The sequence below is a fragment of the Lepidochelys kempii genome, chromosome 3 (genome assembly GCF_965140285.1).
Source record: "Lepidochelys kempii isolate rLepKem1 chromosome 3, rLepKem1.hap1, whole genome shotgun sequence".
NCBI lineage: Eukaryota > Metazoa > Chordata > Testudines > Cheloniidae > Lepidochelys > Lepidochelys kempii.
In genome coordinates this window covers 36,871,539-36,894,056 of record NC_136382.1, presented here as the reverse complement: position 1 = coordinate 36,894,056, position 22,518 = coordinate 36,871,539, and the positions used below count along the sequence as shown (strand labels likewise).

The following is a 22,518-nucleotide window of genomic DNA, read 5'->3' as shown; positions in this document are numbered from 1 at the left end:
CCACCAGGCTTTTGTCTATTCTATTCTAGGGTTGGTCTGTCTCTCCCAATTCAATGTGAAATTCCATCCTGGCCTGAGAAACATTCTGGACAAACAGTTTTGTCAAAACAGACACATTTCCATATTTTGGTTTCAACAAATCAGCTTTTCCGATGAAAAATTCTGGAAGAGCTCTACTCCATAGCATATCTGCCAGTGAGTGAAAAAGGGTGGGTTTCCTAACAAAGCAATTTCCATAAACAATACAGGGGTTTTGAAAGAATTTTACCTCTGATTGAGATGGAAGGATTTTCTAAGTTTCCTTAAAGTACAACTTACAACTGAACCAGAGGATTGTCAGAAAGAAAAGTGCAGCGAGGGTGTGTGGTGGGGAAGAGAAGGGCAATGTGAAAGCTTGAGAGTATGAAAAAATTAATTCTCCTCTTGTCTTATAGTGGTGGTTCCCAAACTGGGGTTTGTGAACCCCTGGGGTGCATGAAATGTTACAGGGGGTTCCCGGGAAAAAATTCCCACTGGTGGACAGAGCTGTCCTTAGGGACCCCAGTCAGCACAGGGCCAGCAGCCCAGAGTCCCTGGACTTCCGAGAGCTAAGCAGATCAAAGCAAGCATATCTATCACACTGAGGAGATTTAAACTTCAAGACTCCTTATTAGAAATGGAAAGGGAGGTGGATATTTTTTGCTGTTTTTAAAAATAAATAGGCAGCTAGTATTGTTTTTAAAAGTATTATGAAGAACAAGTTTAAGATTTGTTGTAACGGGCGTTGTTTGTCTGGACTGCTCAAATGTTTGCTTATGCTTATGTAGGAAGAACTCTTTGAGTTGGCTTCTTAAATACCTTCATGTTGTTTCACATCTGATACTCCCTGATGAAACAAAGGAGCCTTGTCTTATAACAGGCTTATTCAAAGTGATACAAGCTACGAAAGTGAGATCTTGGAAGAGTGTTGCCGTTTTCATAATGTAATAAAAATACTGTAATGATTAATAATAATTAATAATAAATAGTGTTTAATAAGCATGTCATAAAAACAAATTTTATATTTCCCAGAACACTGCTTTTATAATTTATGCTCAGATAAAGGAGAAAATCCCTGAAATATTAATTTTTAGGAGGGGGTTCGCGAGACTTGACATCCCATTCTCAAAAATTAAATTAGAAAGCAATAAACGTAAGTTGAAGACTTTTGCTAAGTACATTTGCTACTTCTATAGTATTTTAAATACTAACGTTATTTCTCTTTTTTGAAAGTCATTTTCATGTTACTGCGAGTGCTGATCACGTGGCTGGGATCAGTTTTAGACATGACAGCAAACTATTTAAATTTGATCCTCCTGTCCCCCTACTTCCATAGTTTTTGTTTTGTTTTAAATGTAATGGACCAAATTCTCAAGTTGGGTAAACTGATATGGCTCCACTGAAGGCAACGTAAAGACATCAAATTAGTCCAACAGAGTATGTGGTCCATACGTTAAAAATAACCAAAACAACAAATGTAGTCAAATTTGCTTCATGATTTTCTCATAACTGCAATGAAATTGCTTTGCCATCATATTGACTTTGTTGATGAAATAGCACTTCCAGTGACTGGTGTATACACATTCTGCAGCTAAGTGTTAAAGTTAAGTAGCACATATTAAGAACAGACTGCAGTTTTTCATGTCTAAAACATAACCATTTTTGTAGCTAAAATTTGTGGTTTTAAATATTAAAGCCACCTATGAAAGTCCATCCCACTCCTGGTTTTTGACAACCAAAAACTTAAAACACGTTTTACTCTTTGGAAAGCACTCTTTGTTAAAGCCAAGTGTATACGGGTTGGTAGCTCAGGCTCGGTTTCAGGCTTATGCAGTTTGAAATAGCTGAGATATTAAACTTTAGAAAAGTCATAATTTTTGAGAGTGGCATTCATTATGAAGGAGATACAGGCACCAGAGTAATACAAGTAAAAACCAATAACAACTAATTAGCTACAATTATTTCACTTCCAAAGGTTCTGCTACGCAAACTTTGAGACAGCCATGCATGGAATTCAACTGTTCTCTTTTTCTGGACACTCTGGCTTATACAATCAGTCACGTTTTCACAGTGTGATCCCATATCAGCAGCAGTGTCTACACAAAAAAATCACGTTTGGATGTATTTCGATCCAGCTACTGAGTAAGGACAAGTAAAGGTTAGTAGTAGGCTGCCCCTCAACAGCAACACCAGCAGTCACTATAGCAACAGCAGGAATAATAGGAGGAAGTTGGTATTGATCTTTCTATCCCTTGCTAGCAGCATTCTTCAGCTTAGCCTTACACTCTGTTGTTTACTGTACAATTGGCTACCATTAAAGAAGAAGTTCACATATCCCTGAGGTACAGAAGTTAGCTGGAAACAATAGTGCTTAGAAAGCAAGAGGGGCATAAAAAAAAAAAAACCACTGAGTTCTGCTCTAAGCACCTAAATACAACAGACAGCAAAGCAAGCAGCACAAGTGCAATCTGAGGAGGTCAATAAGTGTAGTCTTATTTTACGTGCCCTCCATCTAGATTTCAAATTTCCTGTGCATTCTCCTTCCGTCAATCTTAAGTATTTGTAACAGGCAAGTCACAGCAGTAGCTGACCTAGGTGCCAAAAATGGAAGAGGATTTGGCAAAGCATGGTCTGTGCTCAGTGGAAGCCCGTTGCAAGCAATGCAAGCACATTGTGGAATGGCACTGAGCCAAGAAAGACAGGAGACAGATTTCTTGCACCCATAGAAGAGACTTTCAAATTAACAATGGTGTAGCTACAGTGAGATTGGCACTCATATTAAAATAAATAAAAGACAACCAACTTCTAAAAGAGATTTTGCGTCAGACAGAGAAATCATCATTTATAACAAAAATGCCACATAATGTTGCGTACAATTGCCAAATCATGGCACAGTGTGTTGCCAACATTCCTGTATGGTTCAGCTGCAAAATATTTCATGCGGCTCTCTGTGCTGGCAGTCTGAATGAAAGTAATAGATTGTAGCTGTCTGCATGACTTCATCCTTACCTTTAACATTTCTGGTTAGGATAAACAAAGAAGGAAGAATGGTTTAAAATGTGGGAGTGAATTAGGAATGTTCTTCAGACCATTCCCCACTATATTTATAATCATTAAGGAATGAGCCAGAAGAGTTAACAGACTATGGTCCTAGCTAAGAACACTAGGCTGCTTATGTTGAAAAGAACGAAGAAAAAAATACTTTTGCAAGCCCGCAGATCCCTTTAGCCTTAGGTAGCACTGCCTTACTCCAATTTTTTTAAACTGGTACAAGAATAACTTCATCGAAATCAATTACACTAGCATAACACTGTAGTAATACAGTGGTATACTCAGCCACATATATCAAGAAACAGTCGAGTTTACAATAATTAGATAGGAATCATCACTTCATTAGAGTGATTATAGAAATCACACTAGCACAACTTCAGGAAAATATACCACCAGTGTCCCAACAATGCAAAGACAATGAAAACGTCAATTTCGCTTTTAGTCAAGTTTATTTTATTTTTTTATGTATTAATTATGTTTAAACGTTTACACCGAACAAAAAAGTACTGGACTTGGAAAACTAAACAATTATCAATACATTTCAAGCTTTTAAAAATGATGTCAAGATAATGATTATATCATAATCCAAACAAATTATAACAGTATATGATATTTAAGTGCTCTGGGAACTCTGTTAATAACAAGTCTCCCATCATAACTCAAAGAAGCAAAAAGCCATGGGTCTGCTGAGGACCATTCCACTGCATATACACTGTCTTCATGTTCTTCATAGGTAGCTATTATGCTGTCCTGAAGGGGCTCTTTAGTTCTGGAATGAAAATAGTAAAGAGCAGTGACTGTACCTGATTTATAAGGCACTATAAATGTCACAAACAAAGAAAGATATACAGGTCCTGATTTACTGTACAGCAGTGGGCTCTCTGGACACACCGTTGTACTCATGCCAGCCACTAATGCTTAGATTTTATAAAATATAGCATGATCATGTCAATATTAAAATGGCCATTAGTAGAGAGCAGTGATCGTCATTTTCACTACCTAAAATGTCAGTTGTTCACAGTTCTAGGAAGTTCTAGGTCTCATGAAAGAAACAACATATTGCCTACTCTAAGCACCTCCATGTTTTTTTAAAAAATGTAAGTATAGAGCATGACAAAAATGCAAATCATTATATAATTTTTTCCTGAGATTAACATACGGTTTAAGAGATGCCTCCCTCAAATACACCTCCCCCAGATTTTTATCCTTGTATTTATTTGTTTCCTAAGTGAATTTTGGATCTGTCAAAACTAGCTTTATGGCTGAATGCATAATGTAACCAATTATGAGACAGAGCTCAATCTGACCCCGAGTGTCTTTTGATGCAGTGGGCCGGATCCTGCAGTCCTTAGTCAGGCAAAGTTCTCATGGGAATGCTGCAGAACTGGGCCCATAATCTCAAGAGCAGTGGAAAAACAGAGGAAGGGAAGGGTTCAAACTACACCATATTAACCTTTCCTCTTCTCCTGTCCATTTCACAGAAGTATATAAATTAGGGCTGTCAAGCAATTAAAAAAATTATTTGCGATACTGTTAAATAACAATAGAATACCATTTGTTTTAAATATTTTTGGATGTTTACTACATTTTCAAATATATTAATTTCAATTACAACACAGAATACAAAGTGTAGTCTTCACTTTATATTTATTTTTGATTACAAATATTTGCACTGTAAAAAAAATGTATTTTTCAATTCACCTCAAATAATTACTGTAGTGCAATCTCTATCATGAAAGTTGAATTTACAAATGTAGAATTTTGTACCAAAAAATTGCATTCAAAAATAAAACAATGTAAAACTTTAGAGCCTACAAGTCCACTCAGTCCTACTTCTTGGTCAGCCAATCACTCAGATACACAAGGCTGGTTATTATTTGCAGGAGATAATGCTGCTTTCTTCTTGTTTACAATGTCACCTGAAAGTGAGAACAGGCGTTCACACGGCACTGTTGTAGCTGGCGTTGCAAGATATTTACATGCCAGATGGGCTAAAGATTCATATGTCCCTTCATGTTACAACCACCATTGTGACAGATTTTCATTACCAATCTGCTTGGGATGTCAGCTGATCAGGCTGATGCTGCAGGATCTTTGGGGAGGAGATACAGAACACATCAAGTGTCTAAGTTTTAAAGCTTTATTGATAAAATAATAACATAACAGCAGAGAGTGCTGGGAACACTCCCACGTCACTTAGGGGAAGAAAGTAAGCATTAATGCCCCAAGCATTACCCACTTTCAAACTCACACATGCACTACCCAACACTGGCCAGGCCTGGGTGCAACGTCAGAAGAAGAGGGGGGTGGGTGTGGAAAGGGTGGACGGGAATGGTGTCCTAGGCCCAGGTCATCCAGGGATCTGCTGTTGATCTCCGAGCTGCTCCAGCTCTCAGGAGGGTTTTGAGTCCTGGGCTCCTTTGGGGGGTGAGGGGGGAATTTCACTTAGGGACCTCTGCTTCTGGTGCTCTTTGTGCCAATCCAAACCAGCTTGCTGTGGCCTCCTCGGTTTCCCAAAACATCTCGGCTCCAGAGACTTTTTTTTCCCTTTTATTGGCCTTTGCTGTTGCCATCTCATTTGTTCTCACTGTTCTCGCTGATATCTCTGTAGCTCTGCTCAACTTAGTTCTCCTCTTGTCATGGCTGGGCAGCTGCTGATTTCTCGTCGAGCCCATGACCTTGGGCCAAGGCCAGCATCTTATCTTCACACGGAGCTAGCTGAATTGTTGAGTTAACCCATTCTCTGCTCTTCTTCTTTCTCCTCCCCCTGGACTCTTGTATTTCGCAAAGGAAACTTCCACTCACACACCTTTGACCTTCCCCAAAATGCTTTGAAATGCTTGCAACAGTGTTAGCCACATACAATGCGGCTCTGCCTTCCGCAGAGACTCCCTGAGGGAAGGGGCCTTTGGGGTGTGACACCATTCCAGAGGACATGCTTCCATACTGATGATGGGTTCTGCTTGATAATGATCAAAAGCAGTGCAGACTGACGCATGTCCATTTTCATCATCTGAGTCAGAATCCACCAGCAGAAGGTTCATTTTCTTTTTTGGTGGTTTGGGTTCTGTAGTTTCCACATCAGAGTGTTGCTCTTTTCAGACTTCTAAAAGCATGCTCCACACCTCGTTCCTCTCAGTTTTGGACTGCACTTCAGATTCTTAAACCTTGGGTCGAGTGCTATCGGTACCTTCTTTGCGTTTTGTCAAATCTGCTGTGAAAGTGTTCTTAAAACGAACATGTGCTGGGTCATCATCCGAGACTGCTATAACATGAAACATATGCAGAATGTGGGTAAAACAGAGCAGGAGACATACAGTTCTCCCCCCAAGGAATACAGTCTCAAATTTAATTGATGTGTTATTTTTTTAACGAGTATCATCAGCATGGAAGCATGTCCTCTGGAACGATGGCCGAAGCACGAAGGGGCATATGAACGTTTAGCATATCCAGCATGTAAATACCTTGTAATGCCGGCTGCAAAAGTGCCATGCAAATGCCTGTTCTCACTTTCAGGTGACATTGTAAATAAGAAGCAGGCAGCAGTATCTCCTGTCAGTGTAAACAAACTTGTTTGTCTTAGTGATTGGCAGAATAATAAGTAGGACTGAGTGCATATATTTGTCATAAAAATAATAATATAAAGTGAGCACTGTGCACTTTGTATTCTGTGTTGTAATTGAAATCAATATTGAAAATGTAGAAAAACATCCACAAATATTTAATAAATTTCAATTGGTATTCTATTGTTATAACTGCGATTAATCACGATTAATTTTTTTGAGTTAATCGCATCAGTTAACTGTGATTAATTGACAGTCCTAATATAAATATTAGCTCCAATAGAGAAACTTTCTTGTTTTTTTACCTTATATATCACCTAACACCTTTGAGCACATGATAATTGAGTGTTAAGACAGATATGGTCTTTTATACTACAAATGTTTAAAGAATGATGTGCATCCATTTTTAATTTCCAAAGTACACAATATGGATTGATATTATGATACTAGCAATGCACTCTCCTTTTCTTCCAATCCCTTTTTCTATCAGATGCCACTTCAGTACATTATTCTGTGCGGTGGTGGGTATTGAGTTTTCAGTGCATAACGTCAGATTTCTCTCCTGTCTGATGGAAATCAGTGAAGCTTTCAGAAGCATCCCCCTACCTCAGAAACAGACTTGTATTACAGCTGCCATCGTCCTACCAGAAGCATATGACAGAGAACCCTATGAATGGGACTCAATCACATTACAGCTATGATAGAAATGAAGTGTTGTTGGCTGTCTCTGTCCTTTTCCACTCGTCTCCCAGAGTTCAAAGCACGAATCTCTGTAAGAACAAGTGTAAAAACAAATCCGGTATTGAATTTGGTAATGAATTTGTATGGCTTGCAGGGCTGCATGTAGTATTAGTGCTGGTCTGCCTAACCAGCCCAACCAGCTGTGAATTTAAAATCACAATTAAGTTTAAATTCAATTAAATAACTAATGAAACTCTAATAACTGCAGTGTGATTCCTGATGTTTGGTTTCAAGGACCATCATCTTTTACTTATACTCTTTTAGGGAAACCACCATAAATGTCACAGAAGAGACGACATACAGCTTATAGATTAACTGTGAAGAGTAGGATGTATGCTGGAGAGCTCCTGAAAGTGTACTTTGATACACTCCATCTAATAACTGATCTACTAAGCCCACAATGCACATTTCATCTCCTCTATAGTGTTTTTCTGACTACTTCTTAACTGACACAGCTGGTTAAAAAAAAGTTGGTCATGTCCCCAGATAGCAATGTGCCTCATGCAATGCTCACCCACTTATCCAAAACTCCATTATTCTGAAGGTTTCAGATGTCTCTTTGGATAAGCAGGGGAGCAATGCATGGTGCATATTGCTGTCAAGGGACATGACCGACTTTCAGTTAACCAAGAGTCTCACTCAGTTAACAAGAGGCTGGATAAATAGGGATGGATAAACTGCTAGTTTACACTATTTTCTGTATGTAAGATGTGACTTTGGTGTATCAATTCCAATCATATATTTTGTACAGTTTAATGTAAAAAAGAGGGATTATATGTTGAGGAAAGAATCTTGAATCTACTGTTCTGAATTTCAGTTCTACTCTGCTATTTTGAACCTCATTTATTGTTCCTTCTTTGATGAATTTCCCATTGAGAATTAAAAGTTACCTGGTAGTATCCCTTAAGGAGAGCATATTATTAAAAATAATTCAGACCACATGAGCTCAGGACTAGACATGGTAGCATTTTACAGTTTCTTCCTCCATAATGACAGGTTTCAGAGTAGCAGCCGTGTTAGTCTGTATCCGCAAAAAGAAAAGGAGTACTTGTGGCACCTTAGAGACTAACAAATTTATCTGAGCATAAGCTTTCGTGAGCAACAGCTCACTTCATCGGATATAGGCCTGGCCTAGGGACATCGCTATTAAGGAGCTGAAGGAGGCATAACCTGTGGATCTCCTACATAAAAGATTAGATACTATACAAGATACTAAGGCAAACATTGAACACAGGATGAAAATTACTGCAGGAACAGCACAAAAGGTCCAGTAGAAACTTACTTCCACTTCTAACCTTGGAGATATTGTACATGCTCTGATGAAAGAAAGTAAGAAATTATCCTTTAAATTGTGCTACCTGGATAATTTTCCTAATGGGGATGCACCAGTATAGACAGTAGCAGATTAAGGACCAATATATCTGAAATGTGAGGATGCCAAGGAAGAAGAAATCAGAACAAAAGAGGTTTGCTTTACACACTAGAAATCTCTTGGAGACCAATCATTTTATCCCTTGCTCAGAGACATCCAAATAAAATGTTTGCTGGGTATACTGTGTCTTGTATTATTTTGGTAACCCAGGAATCCCAGAGGATATGCAGTTTGATACTATGTAAAGCTAGGCTGCTTACAGAGCTTCAGTTTCAGAATCCTAAAACATAGATTTTACCCGATCAAGTTGAAAATCAGTTTTATGCAGACTGAGAATCAGCTGAGACCACCATATATCAAATACTCTTTGGGTCACCTAGTAAATTTAGGCTGGGCTGGTTGGACAAAATTTACTTCAGTCAAGGAAACTGATGTTTTCATACAGTAAGCAAAGTGAGTGGTCAAGTGGCTCATCTAGAAAACAATTGATAAAATCAAGATTTAGATACAAACTTCTATTTATCTAAGAGTATGTCCACATGTACAGTGCTGCAGAGGCACAGCTGTACCACTGCAGCATGGGTGGTGAAGATCCTCTATGTTGATGGGAAAGAGCTCTCCCGTTGGCATAAAAAACCCATCTCTGCGAGATGCATAAACTAGGTCAGTGGGAGAAGCTCTCCTGCCGTCAGTGCTTACCCAAACACTCACGTCAGTGTAACTTATATCGCTCAGGGGGGTGGAATATTCAAACCCCTGAGTGATGTAAGTTTTGCGGACAAGGCTGTAGTGTAGACATACACTAAATTGCTCTTTAACTGTTTATATTAGAGTGTATTTAACAATGTTGCTATATTTCATTATCTATTATAGCTTTATTATTCCCTGACATAGCAATAAACAGCACCAGCTTGAGTCTGCAATTGCTGATTAACTCTTATTAGAATGGGAGTACTTGTGGCACCTTAGAGACTAACAGATTTATTTAAGCATAAGCTTTCGTGAGCTACAGCTCACTTCATGAGAATGTTTAACTGCTTTGTTCAAAAGGTTTTTATGATTAAAAGGAATATTACCAGTGATATGGTTCATCTAGTACACCAGAGGTTTAGATCCCTGGCCTGCTGCTTTCTTGGAGGAGTAGTTTGGCTGGATTATATTCTGGGTTTGTGTGTTTAAGAAACACACAGGCCATTATTTCTTCCTTGTAATAAATTTTCCTCAAAAAGTTGCTTTAGTGTCAACTTTTTAATACCATTTTAAGAGCTTCTTCTGAGCAGACATATTTACTTGCCTATCTGTTTATCTAGGTTCTTTTACTGCATCCATCCTAATATGGATCTATCTACATCTCCTACACAGTTTTGAGATCGGTGTCAGAGAGCTGGAACAGGGCTTTTTCTCTTTTTGTTATCCTATTTGTATAGCATGGCCACCACTAGCTTCTCCCATAAAAGGAGGGAAACTTTCATTTGACTAAATAAGTTTGAGGTTAACTGTGTTACAATCTTGTGTAACAAAGTTCCTGCTCTACCTTGGTGGGTCTTGCACTTACTGGCGGATTTGTTCACCTTGGAGCTTCACAGCAGCCCTCAGCTTGGCCGTTTTTCTGAACCCACAGTCCAGGTTGACTCCTCCTGTGTCTGACCAGGAGTTGGGAGGATTTGGGGAGAACCCGGGCCCACCCTCTACTCCGGGTTCAGCCCAGGGCCCTGTGGAATACAGCTGTCTAGAGTGCCTCCTCAAACAGCTATGCAACGGCTACAACTCCCTGGGCTACTTCCCCATGGCCTCCTCCTAACACCTTGTTTATCCTCACCATAGGACCCTCCTCCTGGTGTCTGATAATGCTTGTACACCTCAGTCCTCCAACAGTCGCGTTCTCACTCTCATCTCCTAGTGCCTCTTGCTCCCAGCTCCTCACACGCACACCACAAACTGAAATGAGCTCCTTTTCAAAACCCACGTGCCTTGATTAGCCTGCCTTAATTGATTCTAGCAGCTTCTTGATTGGCTGCAGGTGTTCTAATCAGCCTGTCTTAATTGTCTCCAGAAGGTTCCTGATTGTTCTGGAACCTGCCCTGTTACCTTACCCAGGGAAAAGGGACCTACTTAGCCTGGGGTTAATATATCTGCCTTCTATTACTCTCCTACAGCCATCTGGCCCGACCCTGTCACACTTGTAAGAGAAGCCCGTTTAGCTTTTGGATAATTGTTTTCATGTAGCATGCCGTTACTTCAAATTACTGCTCATGCTAACAATCACTTAGGTTTGCAGTGCTTGCGATTCCATATTATCATCAAAAACTTCAATAAAAAGAAGTTTAAAAAAAGAGAGACATCAGAAATCATTAATTCTCCATCAGAACTAAAATTAAATCTTTTTCAACCTAAAAATTGTTTAGAAATAAACCTAACCCAGTAGAGCGGCAACAATATACAGCAGGGGTGCCCAAAGCGCGGCCTGAGGGCCAAGCACACCCCACAGAGTTCTAAAATGCACCCTGCAGATACCCTCTTCCTGTAACTGCAGGGTAGAGCTGATCAGCTGCTGGATTTTATTGCTGGTAAACTCAACCAACATGGTATTTTTGTTGCTCTGCTAAGGAAGATACAAGTCCTAGAAAATATTATGGCTGTGTGAATTTATCTGATTTTAAAAAATTCCATCCAAATTTATATGCAAATTAGGAACAGCCTTCAGTTTCCTGTAGATTTCCAATTTGACCCTCATCATAGCCAATTTTGACAGCCTCAAAAATACAACATATCAGCTGAATAATACTCCTAGTAGACCTTATTTTTATATTACTTGCATGGGAAAGGATCGATGATTTTTAACCATTCATGCAATTGAAAGACCGGTCATTTTCTCACATTAATAAAACCTCAATTTCTCCAACAGAAACATCTTTAAAACACACAAAATCTGTATTTTAAAACAGATTGTCATTGCTGGTTAAATATGATATGTTTACTAACTTGAGTGAAGAAACTAATAGGAAATAATTATACATTTGTTAAAGACAAAATAATGTAAGAATGGGAAATTGCTGTTTTATTGGATTTGACCTAGTTTCTCAGACACCCTACCAACAAAGCCCCAACTACAAATTCTCCCACAAAGAATTCACATAAGCAGCTTTAAGTAAGTCACTTTGTCGGGTGATGCTACACTGTAATCTTACGATTTCTAGATTTCTCTTACTGAGATACAAAACCCACAATCTTTTCTAAAACAGTCAAGATTAACACTATGTTAGCTGTGGGAAAATACCTAAAACCTGCTTAAGTAAGATCATTTGGTAGAAGTGTTTGAGATCAATATTGAAATATATAAGTTTGCAGAATTTAAACAAAATAGATACATTACTAATAAAATGACGTAATTCAGATATTGCATAATATTTTTCCTAAATTTTAGAAATTAAAAGTAATCCGCAAGGGTGTGTTTGCGGGCAAGGTTTAGCTCTAGGACTGAAGAGAAAATTACTTATCTTATAGTAATTGGAGGTTCCTCGAGACACATTGTCCCGATCTGTATTCCACTAGGGAGTACATATGCGCTTCATGAGCCTTGAGTAGGAGAAGTTTGAAAGCAGTGTCCATTGGTCTGAAAATGTGCCCTGGCTTACCTCGTGCCTCTGATTGAAAAGAAAAAAGCAGGATGGAACAACTGCCTCTCCAGTTCCTGCTACACCTCGAATCCAAGAAGATGTGAAGATCTGAGGGAAGGAGGGTGGGTAGCAGAATACAGATAGAGACCGCACAATTCAAGAACCACAGTTACAATAAGATAAGTAACTTTCTCTTCCCCTTCGAGTGCCTGTCCCTGTGTGTATTCCACTGTAGGTGACTGAAAAGTAGTACTCAAATAGGAGGATGGTGCAAGGTCATAGATGGTAGAGTCAAATGAAGGACTGCTGTTCCAAAAGATATATCAGTAAAGGAGTCCTGTACTAAGGCACAGTGCCTAGCAAACATGTAGACTGAGCTCCACGTAGCTGCCTTACAGATATCAAGTAGAGGCACCTTTTGAAGTGACACCATAGATATTGTTTCCCCTCTTGTGGAATGAGCTCTTACCCTACAAGGAGGGAAAAGACTAGACAGCTGATAGCAGAGCAAAATACAGTCTGAGATCCACTTCGAGATTTTTTTGAGCAGATATAGCCTGACCCCTGGCCTTTTCTGCTATGGCAGTGGCTCTCAACTCGCAGCCCACTTGCGGCCCAATCAGCATACAGCTGTGGCCCATGTGACATCCTCAGGGCCATACAGGTAGTATATATATTATGTGGATGTGGCCCACATAACACAGAGAGCTGCATATGTGGCCCACAATGGTAAATAGATTGAGAACCACTGCACTATAGCAACAGAGAGTCTAGGGAATTTCTTGATGGTTTTTGTCCTCTGCATGTAAAAGGTGAAGGCTCACGTAATGTCGAGGAGATAGAACCTCCTTTCTTCTGAGGATGCATGAGGTTTTGGGAAGAACATGGATAAGTGGACAGAATGGCTATGAAAAATGCAACTTTCATGGATAGGCGAGACACAGCAAGAAGCCAATGGTTCAAAAGGAGGCTTAGTGAGTACTGAGAAAACAAGGTTCAAGTCCTACTGAAGAATAGGTTTTTTTATAGGTGGAAAAGATCCGATTAGGCCTTTCCAGAATCTGCTACTCAGAAGGCATGCAAAGATCAAGAACCCATAAGGAACTGACAAACCAGCTGTCTTCAAGGAAAGAAATCCCAAACGAAAGGAACATCTCTGGCTTCTGTAGAAATGTGTCTGATGTGCCCAGACAGAGAAACACTTCCACTTGTCTACGTAACATTTATTAGTGGAACCCTTCCTACCGTTAGAAAGAATGTTTTGTGCATGAATCCTGTAAGGACAATGCCTATCCAAAAACCAGGCTCTGAGACAAAGCACCCGTGGGTTGGGATGCCTGACCTTGGTGTTCCCATGAGTCAGGAGATTAGGAAACAGGACTAATAATCAATGCCCGAGATGACACATGTAGGAACGTTCAGAAACCAAAACTGTGTGCATCAACTGGGGGCAATGAGAATAACTCATGACCTGTCCTGCCAAATCTTGTGCAGACTTGAGGAAAGAGTGGTAGTGGAGGGAAGGCATACTTCAGATTAAGTGACCATGGAAGGAGTAGAGCGTTGCCCTATGAATGGCAGCCCAGGACTCCTCTGGGGAACAGTTTATGTTGCACTTCCTGTTTGTTTGGGAGAACAGGTTCCTGGTGGGGGTTTCCCCAGAGAGCAAAAAAATTGTTTATCACAGACTCATGAAGCTTCCACACATGATCGACCGCACAGTGTCTGCTGAGAACGTCTGCTAGCATATTCTGGTTTCCTGGCAGGAAAAGTCTTGCTACCGACAGAGTAATCTGATTGCCAATGCACCAGTTCCAGAGACTGACTGCTTCTGCACACAAGGGACTGGATCTTGTCTGCTGATGTAAAAGACGCTTGTGATGTTGTCTTACATCATGAAGGCATAGTGACTTTGAATGAACAGGAGAAATGTTTTGCAAGCTTTTCTTTTTAGGGAAAAAAAGAAGTAAAACTAAAAAAGTAAAACCCCCTTCCCCTTGGTCCTGAATAGGAACCTGCTCTATCACTCTTCATTTAGAGACAGATTCCACTTCCTATCTGAGAATGTTCTCATAAAAGTATCCCCCCAAAAGGGGGTGAGGAAAAGATGCAAACTATTATACAGCTGGAATGAACGATGCTGAGCACCCCTCCGTCTGTTATTGGACTCCAGGCATGGAAAAAGAGTGCTAGATGACCCCCAAAGGGTCTGTGGAAGCTCGGAGGTGTTAGATTCAGTGGTTTGCAACTCTCAAGCTCCTGTCAAAAATAACATTTAGCTGAGGGCTGGGACTGGAATGAGGAACCCACTGCAGAAGGCGAGGGAAACAGATCTTTTGAGTCTCTGCCTCTTACGGGGTCTCTCTCTGATGGAAGAACTGCTGAGTCATCGGTCTAGGCTTGTATGGTTGCTGGTGGAATTTACTCTTTGGTGCAGGTGTATATATTCCCAGGAATGGAAGGTGGTTCTGGAGTCCTTTAAAGTATATAAGGACTTATCCATTTTCTGATTAAACAGAGAAGTCTCATCCAAGAGAAGATCCTCAACATTATTCTGGAGCTCCTTGGGAAACCCTGAAGCATGGAGCATGATTCCCCACATCATGATGGCAGTAGCCATTACCCTGGAAGATGTATGAGCTACAACTACAGCTCACTGGAGAATGGTCCTGGCAACCATTTTTACTTCCTGTATTAAAGCCTGGAAATGAGCTCTGTCCTGCTGTGGGAGACAGTCAAAGTCTGCGAATTTCGAACAGTTCAGGAAGTCGTCCTTAGTCAGTAGTACTTGGTAATTGTCTATCCTGAACTGGAAGCTAAAAGAAGAAAAGACCTCCCTTTCCAAGTCAAGACTTGCCTTCCTTATTACTTATGACAGCCCAGGGATGTTGCTGCCTAAATATGTCTGAGGCAGCTTGGACCACTAAAGAATTAGGAGCAGAGTGAGAGAACAGCAATTCCACCCTCTTGGTTGGGATACAGTAGCATTTCTGTGCCCTCTTAGGGGTAGGAGTGCAGGTAGCTGGGGTATGCCAGACCACTCTAGCTGGCTCCAGCATGACTTCATTAACTTGGAGCACTATCTTGCAGGAGCTGGAGGACAGAAGCAAGAACTTGTGTTGAGGATCCTGAACCTCCTAAAAAGTTATCTGCAGCTTCCCTGCAATTCTACACAAGAATTCCTGGAATTGCTCGTAGTCATCAGGAGAGGATGGAGACATCTGAGTCACTGCTTCATCGGGTGACAAAGATGGAAATCTTGTTGGATCTGGTGGAACTGCTGCATCTAGTGCGTACTCCTCCCCCTCAGAAGGATCTGGGGTCATCTCTGGTTATCACCTCAAAGGGAAGGGAAGGGGTAACTCCCTAGCAGACTGGAGCAACTCTGTGGGATGATACTGAGGGCAACAAAAATGATTAGGGGGCTGGAACACATGATTTATGAGGAGAGGATGAGGGAACTGGGATTATTTAGTCTGCAGAAGAGAAGAGTGAGGGGGGATTTGATAGCTGCTTTCAACTACCTGATAGGGGGTTCCAAAAAGGATGGATCTAGACTGTTCTCAGTGGTATCGGATGACAGAACAAGGAGTAATGGTCTCAAGTTGCAGTGGGGGGAGGTTTCGATTGGATAGTAGGAAAAACTTTTTCACTAGGAGGGTGGTAAAGCACTGGAATGGGTTATCTAGGGAGGTGGTGGAATCTCCTTCCTTAGAAGCTTTTAAGGTCAAGCTTGACAAAGCCCTGGCTGGGATGATTTAGTTGGGGATTGGTCCTGCTTTGAGCAGGGGGTTGGACTAGATGACCTCCTGAGGTCCTTTCCAACCCTCATATTCTATGAGCCCAAGGCCCCCAGTATCACCAACCAGATGGGTTGAATGGGGATAGCGGTGGTCCCCAAGACATAGGGTACAAACAGTTCCAAGGAATTTGAGACGGAGGTTGAGCCCAAACTGGCTCAGGTCTTCTGACCAGGAAGCATGGATTCATTGGGCTTTTCAGAATCTCCTTATGAGGAGAAAACTGATTCAAGTCCCAATGGCAGTATCAATGGGCTGCTGGAGGGAAATCATAGCCCGAAGATGTAATGGGAGACAAACTCCTTCCACAGACAGACTCCCCTGGTGGAGTCATAACCTCTCTCAAAAGAGAGGGAAGATGAAGGAGTGGGAAACTCTGAGACTGGGAGACCGAAGATGTCCTCAGGAGGAGCGTGGGCTTCAGCTCTTCCTGAAGCAAGAGGGCTTCTGTCTGCCTGAACTGCCAGAGCCACTGTAGAGACAGTCTGTGCCACAGCCATTGATGACAAAGATGGAACTGCAAGTGCTGGTGGATCCTGATGTTTGTGCTTGGGAGGAACCAGCACCACCCGATTGCATCCGGTGCTGATGAAGCCCTAAACTTCTGGGCTTTCTTATCATGCCTCTGAGACTTAGGATGTATTAAGTTCTCTTGTGCTGAGCTAGTGCTTGGTGGATCTGACTTCTTCAAAGACAATCTGGAAGAAGACAGCCTCATGCTTATGAGAATGCTCCATGCTCTCCCGACATGGAGGTGGGGGGGAGGGATAGCTCGGTAGTTTGAGCATTGGCCTGTTAAACCCAGGGTTGTGAGTTCAATCCTTGAGGGGCCATATATGGATCTGAGGCAAAAATTGGGGATTGGTCCTGCTTTGAGCAGGGGGTTGGACTAGATGACCTCCTGACGTCCCTTCCAACCCTGATATTCTATGATTCTATGACACGATCCCGCCAAGAGATCTGTGGCAGCTGACTCCTTCACTCCTGATTTGGACCTCATGGCAGGAGGCGTACTCCTTGCTGAGTCAAACCAATATACAGGAGGGATCCCCTGGCCTGGGTCCAATTGCAGCCTCAAGGCCTTTTCCATTAGGTGCTTCCTAAGGTGAAGTTTCTGCCCTTTCTGGGGATGGCTTTCCACCCTTCCTGGGGAATGAACAACAGATACTCCATCTTGCCACTATGTCCCCATGGCAGCACAAACAGCATTAGTGGTCATTGCTGACTAAGTAGTATTGTGGGCAGGAAGCACAAATCTTGAAGCCTGGAGACCTGGGCATAGTCCACTACCCAAATGGGATGGGGACGGGGGAGATTTGGGAGGCTCACCACGTCCAGTAGACTAACTATAAAACACGAAAACTAAACAGATAAAAAGTTTAAAACTTGAGAATATAAAATCTATTTACAGATATCTAAATATATTTTCATAGGTAAAGAAGAAAGCCGAAGCTTCAGACACTGGATATTCCAACCTGGACCACGCTGCAGTGAGAAGGAACTGGAGAGGTGATCGGTTTGCCCTGCCTTTTACCTCCTCTGTCAGAGGTATGAGGTGAGCCAGGGCACATATGCAGACCAACAGACACTGCTTTCAAAATTTTCCAGCTCTGGGATCATGGAATGCATGCATTCCCACAGTGTACTACACATAGCACTTGAAGAAAAACAGATATACTGTTCACTCAGCTTTTAGTGCTGGTGGCAGTTACAACTATCGTGACATCCCTGAGCTTTACCTACAGTTTTCTTGATGTTCAGAAGTCCTAGCAGATTGTGAGCATGTCAAAAGGAAAACTGGAATGATACAACACTGCACTATGGCTATTTTCCCTCGGAAAACTCCCTTTTAGTGACTTTTTTTTAAAAACACTGTCATTTTCCTGGTGCAAGGCCGGGGCACTTCAGCAAACATGAATGACAGTATTTTGAAATCCTTCCAGGAGATTAATTCAAAAAATAACTCTGTTATAGATGACATTAGGATAAATAAAGACAGCAAATTACAACAGATAGTTTCTCAAAAAACGGTATTTAAAATTGGGGAGAAAAAGTGCTAGTGGATGCAGAACTATAATAGGGGAGGCAGATATCAAGAAGAAACACAATGCAGGGGTATTTGGGGATGTGAGAGAGAGAGAGAGAGAGAGAGAGAGGAAAAAGAGAGAGAAAGTGTTTGGCTATGAAACAGAATATCGAATCAAAATTTTGCCTATAGCCTAAGAATTTAGAACTTCCTAAAAATGAAGAATGCTTTGATCTTACTGATTTTTATTGAAATGTGGACCAACAAAGTATCTAAAAAACAAAAACAGATAGAAAAAACAACATAGAGAGGGTTCTCATTATAGCCGAAAGAATTTAAATGGATCCAAAAAAACATAGTTAAAACTACAGACAGTAAAGATAGAATCTTCAAGTCTGCAGATCTAGATATAGGGACAGTGAGTGGTAATGTGGCATATATGACAAATGGAGGCCGGGGGGGGGGGGAGCTCCCTTTTATGGACACCAGCCAGTCAGTTAGCTATAAAGTCCCTCTTGGTGGCTGTTCTCTGCTTGCTTTACCTGTAAATGGTTAAAAGGAGCCCGAGGTAAAGGAAAGGGAGTTGGCACCTGACCAAAGGAGCCAATGGGAAGGCTAGAGCTTTTTAAAATGGGGAAAAACCTTCCCCTTTGTGTCTATTGTTCTCTGGGAAAGAGGGGAACAGGGGGCAGTTATGCTATGAGAAGCTTTAAGCCAGGTATGATCATAGATGATCAGATCATACCTAGAACTATTTATTTGGAACCCCCAAAATGTATAAGTAGATCAGGAACGTTTAGAAAGATGTGATTAGCTTTATTTCTATTTATTTCTTATGCCTAGTGGACTCCTCTGTGCGAACCCCAAATGCCTTTGTTGTGCTGTAACTTTCAAGCTGGACCTCAAGGAGCTTATTCTTGATGTTTAATTCTTGTAAGTGGCTTTTTAAATCTAGCAAAAGCCCAAATTCCAGATGTATTTTTTTTCTTTTTGTTTTTAATAGAATTTATCTTTTTAAGAACAGGATTGAATTTTTGGTTTATGTATATGTTGTTTAATTAGCTGGTGGCAACAGCTAATTTCCTTTGTTTTCTTTCTCAGCGTGTGTGTGTGTGTGTGTGTGTGTGTGTGTGTGTGTGTGAGAGAGAGAGAGAGAGCAAGCACTTGAGGGTACCCCACAGGAAGGAATTCCCAAGTGTGCTTTCCTGGGTTCCAAAAAAAGGGGTTTTGCATTTGGGCGGTGGCAGCGTTTACCAAGCCAAGGTCAGAGAAAAGCTGTAACCTTGGGAGTTTAATACAAGCCTGGAGTGGCAAGTATTAATTTTTAAAATCCTTGTGGGACCCCACCTTATGCACTTGAAATGCCAGAGCGGGGAATCAGCCTTGACAGCATAGAAAAAGGTTATCTGTGTAAAGGGAGCACATACAATGTAGGATTTTCAAAAGCACTCAGTGTTGTCCTAATTTTGCTGCCATTGATGTAATTGGTAAATACACATCTTATATTAGACCTTATAGTATGTGTTTTGTATATGTACAGTGAAACCTAATTTAAGCTACTATTCAAGGAACTTAAAAACCTGGTTGCTTACAGAAGGTGGTTTCATAATTCAGTGGTTTCTATTCAATATAGGTTCTTATACTGTACTCATTACTGTATTATCTGAGCACCTAATAAAGAGGGAGAACAATTATAATCAAGATACTTTGGGCCATTTTTATTTACACTGTATTTTCTGGATTCCAATCCACAGGGAACTGCAGAGTCTACCTTACTGTAGGGATTGTGGGCCAATGCAGAGACCACACACAGAGAATGACAAGGCACAGTGTGGTTATAGAGCTGTGCTGTAGGTACATCGACAATACTTATAAACTACTAAGCCATGGGCAACTTTTCCAGATTAAACCTTTTCCAGCCACTTGACTTGCCAGCTGCTCCTGAAGATATTCTTTACAACCAGTATTGAATGAGTACTATATCTTCCTTTCTTGGCATGGAAAAACAACTGTTCCTTTGGCAGAACAAGTGAGACCAGTAGCTCAGCATCAGCTGGAGCAAAGGTGAGGACACTCTTGTGACTTGCATTTATTGTTCAATATAGATAGATGTATAGCTCAGAGGTGCACGTAGCATAACTGAGTAATTGTCTGATCTTATTTTTGTAACCCTTTCCCTTTCTCACTCCATCTAACCCTATTGTTAATTAAAAAAAAAAAAATTCAGGGCAGGAACCATGCCTTTCTATTTTCACTATAAAGCACCCAACTCATTTTTGTACATTAACATAAATTAAGAACACTTGTGTGGACACAAATGTTAGACGTGTTCAGTGCACATGAGGTGTTCACGCCTGCAAAGAACAGGCACATATATATGTATAAGCAAAAAATGTGCATGCAAAAGTACAGGTTGGGGGATAAGCGTTTTTTCCGCTCAAGTTTTAGGCTGCCAAAGTACTTTTCCAAATAAAAATTAAAGGCTTGAAACTATTAATATTAAATGCGATAATGAAAATTTAGGCTTATTTCTTATAAGAAAAGACAACATAAAAAGCAAGTGCATTTTAGTGTACACAATGTTTTTAAATAATACTATTTTTAATAAAATGATTTATGATGTGTCTAGCTTCTTTACACACCGAAGTGGAGTGAATATACACTTACAAATGCTCACCATGATGTGCGTTATTCCTTACCTTCAGCTGAAAATAACTTTTAAAAATAAAAAATCCTAAATATATATAGGCACATTAAAGGTATCATTTTCTAGTAGAGCCCATCAGCTATATTAAGAAGGAAATTAATGTTGGCAATATATTTTCATTCTTCTTTTCATGATGGTGTGTGGACGTTTAACTCTAAAGATTATTAAGGAAGAAGGAATTATGAGAAAATCTGATGAAAAGCAGAAGACTTTCAACCCTTATGTGATACATATTATTAAATGTGGGCTCAGGGCCTGACTCAAAACCCACTGAGGTTAATGGAAGTCTTTCCATTGACTTAAAAGGCTTTGGGTCAGGCGTTTAGTGTCCCATCCCACTTACACCAGTGAACTTACAGCAACTCTGCCAATTCGTTTTAGAAAAGTGATCCCATCCAAGACTCAATGTAGTAGATTAAATTGAAAAGTACAACATACCTGAAAGGTGTGTATACAAAAATCCTGAAGTCAGTAAAGAATATAGCATGTTAGTCCTTAAAGTAAAAAACACCTGATACTACAAAAGATTTGTGTGAAAATCAATATGTTTCATACTTCTCCTCTTGATGGTGGTCCTCTTGGTCACTAAGCTCATCATCATCTACCAGATGTCCAAAGGGCTCAGAAGAAATTGATACCATGTTAGACAGAATGATTCTGCTATCACTGCTGCCTGAAAGGACCAACTGGTCATGAGAATGATTGTATCGTACATTCCATACCCTATAAAATGTAAATAATTAAAAAAGTATTACAGGTCTATTCCACAGAGTCTGTAAGTAAATATACTGCACTGTTTAAATAAATTATTTCAATTTAAACGTGAACAAATAGTTTCAGAGAAATCTAATCTGTAAAATGAGTTATGCTCTAGGAATTATTTTGGGGAAGTTCTATGGCCTGTGCTATACAAAAGGTCAGATTAGATCATCATAATGGTCCTTTCTGGCCTTAGAATCTACAAGTATGGGTAGAATCTGACAAACTCATTCTAAAGACTGTTTTTTTGCTGTCTTCATTTGGGTCATAAACTTCCATGTAATTTGATTTTCCAGGGCCATATCTTTAAAATTCAACAAACAGGTTGCAGGTTGGGAGGGTGGGGGTGGAGGGACCAAACCTTAATATAATTCCCCAAGGGTAAATGTCTGCTTATGGTTCAATATATCAAATAGACATTCTAAAAATACTAAATACAGTAAGGTACTCTAAAAGCAAAATGTGGATTTGAAATAAACTTCTACATTAACCAAGATCTCACATTATCACAGTGAACTGTTAAAATAGACCCTAAATCAAAAGGATTAGATTTTTCTAGTGTTTATATTTTATGAATTAAGTTAATACCAATCACGTTATGATTTTCTTTTGTTCTATTTTTGTTTTAATCTTCTCAACAAGTAAAAATATTGCTTCTGTTAATTCTCATCTTCAAGCTACTGTCAAAGTGGCTGCAGGGTCCAGATTTATGTTGCAAGTGATTCTGCAGCCCAGATTCCAATATGAAATGCTCAGCTTCTCTTGACTACAAAAATATGAATATGTAAGCGTTCAAAAATGGAATGGTTAATCTCTTAAGGAATTTTTTAAACCTATGGGTGAGATTCTCACCTTGCTCTGGCC

The 22,518-nt window shown here is 40.3% G+C and overlaps 1 protein-coding gene across 4 annotated transcripts in view; it reads right to left on the bottom strand.

The window, feature by feature from the left end:
* Positions 1-3,497: 3,497 nt before the first annotated feature.
* The window catches only part of EIPR1 (EARP complex and GARP complex interacting protein 1), a 167,438-nt gene continuing 148,417 nt past the window's right edge, over positions 3,498-22,518 (bottom strand). For 2 of the 4 annotated variants that reach the window (XM_073336099.2, XM_073336098.2), the window contains 2 exons: positions 21,451-21,618; positions 3,498-3,838 (listed from right to left, as the gene is read on the bottom strand). In XM_073336099.2, the coding sequence (XP_073192200.1) occupies positions 3,664-3,838; positions 21,451-21,618 (343 nt within the window). In that variant the 3' untranslated portion in view covers positions 3,498-3,663. The remainder of the gene's footprint in view (positions 3,839-21,450; positions 21,619-22,518) is intronic. The other 2 variants (XM_073336101.2, XM_073336100.2) reach the window with 2 other exon arrangements.